General features: G+C 45.7%; 1 protein-coding gene across 1 annotated transcript; it reads right to left on the bottom strand.

Moving 5' to 3' along the window:
• Nucleotides 1–1069: 1069 nt before the first annotated feature.
• Nucleotides 1070–4443, bottom strand: LOC121501890 (uncharacterized). Its single transcript, XM_070288777.1, has 3 exons — nucleotides 2314–4443; nucleotides 1863–2251; nucleotides 1070–1505 (listed from the first exon to the last, which is right to left on the bottom strand). Exons 1-3 carry the CDS (start codon nucleotides 4441–4443, stop codon nucleotides 1070–1072), a joined length of 2955 nt encoding a protein of 984 aa, XP_070144878.1.
• Nucleotides 4444–7657: the final 3214 nt, after the last annotated feature.

Genomic DNA, 7657 nt, shown 5'->3' with positions numbered 1-7657 from the left:
ATAATGCACTCAATCGATGTTGGAACGGCCAAGCCGATAAAACAACGACACTTTCCTGTCTCACCCGCAATAGAAAAGGCCATGTATGCCGAGATAGATAGAATGATACAATTGGGTGTGATAGAGGAGTCTGAAAGTTCGTGGTCTTCTCCCATCGTGATGGTGACGAAACCCGGAAAAATTAGGATCTGTCTAGATTGCCGGAAGGTAAACAGCTTCACGGAAAAGGATGCATACCCTCTTCCTCAGATAGCGGGAATTTTAAGTCGTTTGCCTAAGGCGGAATTCATATCCAGCCTTGACCTTAAGGATGCCTATTGGCAGGTTCCTTTAGAGGTTTCATCGCGAGACAAAACGGCTTCCACTGTTTCTGGTAGACCGCTCTACCAGTTTAAGGTTATGCCTTTTGGGCTGTGCAACGCCACAAGTACAATGTCCCGTTTAATGGACAAGGTTGTGCCAGCTCATCTCAGAATCGAGGTGTTTATTTACCTCGACGATTTATTGGTAGTTTCTGCCAGCTTTGAGAGGCATCTTGAAGTTCTCAGAGAGATCGCTCTGCAGATAAGGCGTGCAGGTTTGACGATCAACATTGGCAAAAGTCATTTCTGCATGCTTCGGGTGCGATATCTGGGACATATAATCGGCGATGGTGGGATACGCACCGACCCTGAAAAGGTGGCCGCCATTACTAACTTTCCGTTGCCAAAGACGTTACGAAGTCTACGATCTCCTACTTTCCTATCAGAATACTAGAGGCTTACGCAGCAAGCTCTCTAAATTATATTCTGATAGCTTTTCGTTTGCATCCCAGGTGATTGTGTTTACCGAAACCTGGTTGAAGCTGTCGGGGGCCGTGGCAAGTACAATTCCAGATTCCCAATAGAGCAGGCAGAGTTTTAATGTGATGATGAGGAGGACAAACGATCCGTCTTCTTTGGAATTTATTTTCAGAGTGCTCGTAAAAAAGAGAAGTACAACTAATATGCGACAGTACACAGTGATGCTCCCCTGGCGATATTGCCCCTTGTTCAGCATGAACATTCTCCCCCCCTCCAATACGTGCGATCTACGAAAGGGAACACCGTCCGGAGAGGATGCTAACCCTCGTGCGCGCCAGGATAGGCGTGCACGACCGGCTGCGGGATGGAGACATATCCATTGGCGTGGCGGGCCGGCGGGTTCCGGATACAGGCGCCTGCTGGCGCTGCTGTGGCTGCCGCTGAGGCCGAGAATCCGAGGGTGGGTTGCGCCTTTGTCGGGGCCGCGAAGAGCGAGGCTGCCCAGTGTGGAGGTGCAGCAGCGTGTGATGAGCCTCCTTGCCAGACTGTTCGCGCAGTACTGGTTTATTAGTACCGCGCGGAGCCGCTTCACAGCCGGCAGTTGGAGAAACCGTTGGCCTACCCTCAGAGCGTGGACTCTCCTGCAGACTCGACATCTGTATATATTGCTCCCGGATGAGCGACGAGGATTTTGGTGGGTCGTTGGAGCCATTGTACACGGATCTACGTTAAAACAGAGAGATGGATAAATATGAAAATGAAGTGTTATGGATGAGGATGAACAAGACACGTGGACGGAACGACGACGTTGGATGACACAACTTAGGACTAGTAAATGTCAATTGGAAGGACTAATCTATTGAGGAGTCACTATGGTCAATGGGCCGTCCATTGGGAGGCGAATAATTTTCGCAGCTTGTCGTCGGATGACGCCCCGTGTTGTGGCTGTCGAAGGTAGAAAACCGCTCCAGGCGGGGTATGGATATGGACCTGACTAGAGGAACTCTGGCTTTGGATGTCAGCCGATGGGTACAACCGCCATCAGTCGTTTCGACTCGGATGAAAATGGCAGCCCCATACGCGTCCTGGTACTGCAATTTGGCTGCAGGATGGAAACGCACCCATGTCGGACTACGAATTTCCCTCAGGATTGGATACCCTTTTACGAACTCTTGCCACTGGGTTACGAGGTCGGTGGGGAGTGGTTGATCCCAGCCCGGGTCGAAGAGCTTGGCTATCTGAGATACGACCTCTCGTTTGGAGTAGGCAGTTATCGCCGACTGCTGAGTATGAGCCCCTGCGAGCACATCGTCGATGTACGTAGAGTTCGAGATGATGTCGCTGGCCAAAGGATATTGGCCTCGGATGTCCTGAGCCAACTGCTGTAACACTTTGATGGCCAGGAAGGCGCACAGTTTACGCCGAAGGTGACTGCCCGAATTTGCCGGTACATCTTGGTGATGTCCGCCCTAAACACATAGTTTAAAAAAACCCATTTTAGAATCTGACTAGTCAGATCGGAGTGTAGTACAGGCCCCGCATGAAGGATATCATCGAGGCTGTTCCCGTTTGATGAGGGATTGGAAGCGTTGAACACGACGCGAACCTTCGTCGTGGTGCTATCTGGTTTAAAGACAGCGTGATGAAAACTGCTGGAGTCGTTTGGAGAGACTTGGTGCAAATGACCTAAATCTGAATACTTTTGACTGACTGAGTCGCACTGCTTCTTCACTGGAAGGATTTTACTCAATCGCATTTCGTTTCGGAGGTACTGAGCTAGTGCGATGGGTCTGGAATGTCCCAGCTTAATATTGTCCGGCTCTTTAAAGGGCAACGAAACAACACATCTTCCATCCTCACTTCTTTTGGTGGATCGGATAAAGTTCTCCTCGCAAACCGAGGTGGATTCCTTTACTAACTTCACTGGAACATCCTCCACCTCCCCAAATTTGGTGAGGATGCTGTCTGGTTTGGACTCGGTCACTGCTAATCGGGCTGAAAAAGAACAGATTCTGCTTATGGGACTCGTTGCAATGGGACCGCAAAGAGTCCACCCGAATATGGTCTCTTGACCAAGGAGTGTTCCACAAATATTGGAATGGGAGCCTCTGAGAATGATTGATGGCAGGATATCGGCACCAATAAGCACGTCAATCGGCGAGCTCCGGTAGAAATCTGGATCTGCTAGTTGCAGAGGTGGAAGACCCTTTAATGAATCCTCTGGTATAGTGTAGGATGGGAGATTACCAGCTAGCTGGGGTAACACGTATGCACAGGTTTCAATCTGGATATGGGGCTTGACGGGAGAACCTATGTTGAGTTGACACCTCTTACGAGGCTGAGCGGCAACGGAAAGGTTGACCCCCGAAACTTGAGCCTGGATGGACTCATACGGCAACTTAATCAGGTTGAACAACCGTTCTGAGATGAAGGTTGCCTCGGAACCTGAGTCAATGAGTGCCCGTGCTGAGTATTTTATGCCCAAATGGCAAACTTCTATCAATGCCGTACTCAGTAGGACCCCTTGCGTGTTAACGGCAACGAAACAGTTTAAGCACAACTTCTGCTGTTTTACATGTTTCTCTCGATCTGCGACTGACATGCGTAAGAATAGAGGACATCCTCGGATTGGATGGTTCTCCTGTGCGCAGAGTTTACAGGATTGCGGGTTTACCGTAACTCTGTTCTCAAAGGTCTGGATTGACCGCGAGCTATTGTCAGCCCTCAGTGCCCTGGATTGAACGCTCGCGTTCGGCTTGAACTCTTCAATCGCCTCAAGCGTTCGATGACGATCCTTTAAGAAGGCCTGGAATTCAGCCCAGAGTGGAATCTCTGACTTACTTAGCAGGGACTGTTCCCAAAGAGCCAAAGTTAGTTTTGGCAACTTGGACGAGCACAGGAAAACAAGCAGGCAATTCCAATTCGTGGTCTCGACTCTTGCTAATTGCAGGGCCGTTAAACAACCTTGGATTGTGCTCTCTAAATGCTTCAAGGATTTTCCGCATTCCTGGGCAACAGAAGGCAAATTAAACAAGATCTTTAATAGGCTATTGACTAGCATCCTCTTGTTCTCGAACCGATTCTGCAAGTTTATCCACGCTGACTCAAAACCATCATTGGTCAACGGAGATAAGGCCACAATGCATTTGGCCTCGCCGCTCGTCTTTGCATTGAGATGGAACAGTTTTTCGACTTCTGAAAGCCGAGGATTGCGTATATAGATGGCGGAGAAAAGGTCCCGAAATGTGGGCCATTGAACATAGTCACCATTGAAAACTTCGCACTCGACTGGAGGTAAGCGACATCCGCCCTGAGACGGCGTCAGATTGGAGGACTGAACAGACTGTTGTGCGTGTGAATCTGCAATGATCTCATTGAGGCTTGCTGCGCACCGCTCGTAAACGGTATAACAGTCGTCATACTTGGATTGCATGGCTGTTATTTTGTCTTTGCAGGTTTGACTGGCCACTACTTCGGAGCACGTCTCATATTCCTTTTCCACCTTGTCCCAGAGGGCCCTGATCTGCTCGAGTCGAACCCTACTCGTGTGGATGGACGGATTTGTGTCCGCATTGGTATTGATTCTGGCTTCAAACTGACTCACCCTATCGGTTATGGTCGTGAATTTCCTCAAGGCCTTGTCTCCCTCAGCTTGAGCCATTCTGCCACTTGCTCTAGTGAAGTAGGCAGATACGACTGACTTTGCGGCTTTTGTGGATGGTGCAGACAGTGGAACTTCAGGCGACGTGCTCGTAGATCTTAGTGGAGTTGCGGTTGTCAATGGGCCTTTGCTGCGAGAGGGATTTTCGCTTTTGGAAGGCACAGTAGATTCACTCTTTGCCCTGACTCTGTGAGACTCCTTTGCCTTAGAAACGGTCAAAAGGGATTTTGGTTCCTCACCGTCACCAATTGGCATATGAAGCTCTCGTAGGAGCCGGAAAATGTAAGTGTGTGAGGTAGTCTATCGACTTTGACGTGCAAAAGCGCAAACAGTTAATCGAAAAAAAATGTTATCGATTTTAATTAGTACGGGGACGCTGGATGAAGCGTTCAAAATTTATGGTTATCGATTTTAAATCAATACAGGGACGCTGGATAAAGCGTTCAAAATGGTTATCGATTTGAAGGATAAGGGGCGCTGGATGGCGCGTTGACACGGATGTACTCGGTTCAAAGATATGGGGGCGCTGGATAACGCGTAGAAAAAAATAATCGAAAAAATACTCTCGATTTCCAATTGATACGGGGACGCTGGATGACGCGTTGGCACGGATGAACTCGGTTCAAAGATATGGGGCGCTGGATAACGCGTAGGAAACCAGAGTTAATCGAAAAAATTATATTTATCGATTTGAAAGAGGTGCAGGGGCGCTGGATAAGCGTAGGAAAACAGAGTTAATCGAAAAAAAATTATATTTATCGATTTGAAAGAGGTGCAGGGGCGCTGGATAAGCGTAGGAAAACAGAGTTAATCGAAAAAATTATATTTATCGATTTGGAATAAGTGCAGGGACGCTGAATAAGCGTAAATAAACAAATAATACTCGAAAAGGATGTTATTGATTTTAAATCAATACAGGGACGCTGGATAAGCGCAGAAAAACAGAGTTAATCAAAAAAAAATTATATTCATCGATTTGAAATAGAACAGAGAAAAAAATATGTAGAATGAATTATTCGGAGACCAATAAATGTTTGTCGAAAAATACTGTGGAGTTGGAAAGTGAAGACAAAAGGATTAATCGAAAATGTATGCTTATTGCCTTTGAAGATATGCTTGGACGCTGGATAATGCGTACCAAAAATAATCGGAACGGTGTACACGATTCGAAAAAATTAGGTTGTAAATTAGTCGAATTGAAACTCAAAACCAATAATACAAAAAAAAATGCACCCAAGTGTGAACGGCTCATTAACAGACTCAGCCGCGTATGGTAATAGTGTCGCAACCTTGGCGGCCAGTACCTACATACATATGTATTTACGCAAAATAAACAAACAAAAAAAACTATTAAAAACGCAGATTTTTAATTTGTTTGTTTCACTTGGTTTTGTGTTCGGATGCAGCGACACCGATAGCCGCCGAGTCTCAATTGCCGGTCCGCCAAATTTGCATGAATATGTGCATATACATATGTATGTATTGATATGCACGTATGATCGGCCAGCTGGAGGAGGGGGTTAACTTTATTTATCTTTTTGTTTTGTTGTTGTGGATGCAGTGGATGGAAAATATGAACATATGTATGTTTGTGGTGGGTGGAATATGATCTTTATTTATTTTCTCTCTTCTAAATGCCGCCGATTTGTGAACCAAAGGTGATGTATGTTCAAAAATCGGCAATGTTCGTACATACCTATGTGCGTATGCAAATTGTGTAAGTATGTACGTACATATACTACGGAATCGGTGTGGATGTATGGTTTTTTATGTATGGAAAAAAAACTGGATGTAAACCTTTTCGGATATTGGCTGATTTAGAAAATAGGAAAGGGGGCATATAGCCATGTAAACACATGCATATATATACATACACTACTGCCCAAGTTGGTAGTGTTTTAAATAAATTGGAGGCAGGAGTAAATCTACATATATATGCATGTATGTACATACATATATGATGGGAATTTCGGCACCGTACTTATCTTGGCAAAAAAGGCGCTGGAATATCTCGGGCGAAGGACTAAAAATGAAGCTGTCGGGGGCCGTGGCAAGTACAATTCCAGATTCCCAATAAAGCAGGCAGAGTTTTAATGTGATGATGAGGAGGACAAACGATCCGTCTTCTTTGGAATTTATTTTCAGAGTGCTCGTAAAAAAGAGAAGTACAACTAATATGGCGACAGGTACATTTTCTCCAGTGATGCTCCCCTGGCGATATTGCCCCTTGCTCAGCATGAACACTGGTTAAAGCCGGAGATTCTCAGCTCCGAAATTTTTCCGGGTAAGTACACAACTTATAGATTGGACCGTCTTTCCCAGCGAGGTGGTGGAGTTTTAATTGCCGTTGACTCCACCCTTATTTCCGAACTGGTTCAAATTGACGATCTCACAGGTATTGAATTTATCTGTGTAAAACTATCATTTCCAGGTAGTTTTATCTTTATAACTTGTTCTTACGTTCCTCCATCTGCTGAAGAGCCTATTTATTGGAAACACCTTTCGGCAATTCAGGCTGTTTCCAACATGCTTACAGATAGAGACCAACTAATAACTCTAGGAGACTTCAATATACCTGGAGCTCGTTGGTCATCAGATGGTGCGTCTAATGTCCTCCAAACTGCGGCACAGCATGACCTCATAGATGGTTTGCTTGACATTTCGTTGTCCCAAGTTAACCATGTCGCAAATTCTTTAAATCGCCTACTAGATCTGTGTTTCGTCTCTGATCCTGTAGGTGTAAACTTAACAAGAGTCGATCCATTGACGCTTCCCGAAGACCCTTACCATCCTACTTTCGAAGTGACCATCGATTTGGGGACTGTCGTAAAGAGCAAACCTGATTTGAGTTGCTCAGCAACTAAAGTTCGCTGCTTCCGTAAAGCAAATTTTCAAAGGCTAGATACCTTGATTTCCCAATTTAATTGGTCTGAACTTTACAGATGTACTGACATGGCTTCCGCCGTGGATATTTTTTACAGTGCCATGAATTCGTTCTTTGCATTGTGTGTTCCTTTAGCCTATCCGTCGGTTTATAGTAAACCACCTTGGTTCACCAAAGAGCTGACACGCCTAAAAAACGTTAAGTCTAGGCTTTATAATCGCTATAAACGCACCGGATCTCCTACTGTTCATTCAAGGTATCTTAGTGCTCGGTCGAATTTCACCGTGCTTAACGCGCAATGTTATAAAAGTTATTTAACTCGCTGTAGGG

This window comes from Drosophila kikkawai, unplaced genomic scaffold, assembly GCF_030179895.1.
Source record: "Drosophila kikkawai strain 14028-0561.14 unplaced genomic scaffold, DkikHiC1v2 scaffold_134, whole genome shotgun sequence".
In the NCBI taxonomy this organism is placed as follows: domain Eukaryota; kingdom Metazoa; phylum Arthropoda; class Insecta; order Diptera; family Drosophilidae; genus Drosophila; species Drosophila kikkawai.
Note: the sequence above shows the minus strand (reverse complement) of the source record. Positions and strands in the feature narration are given on the sequence as shown.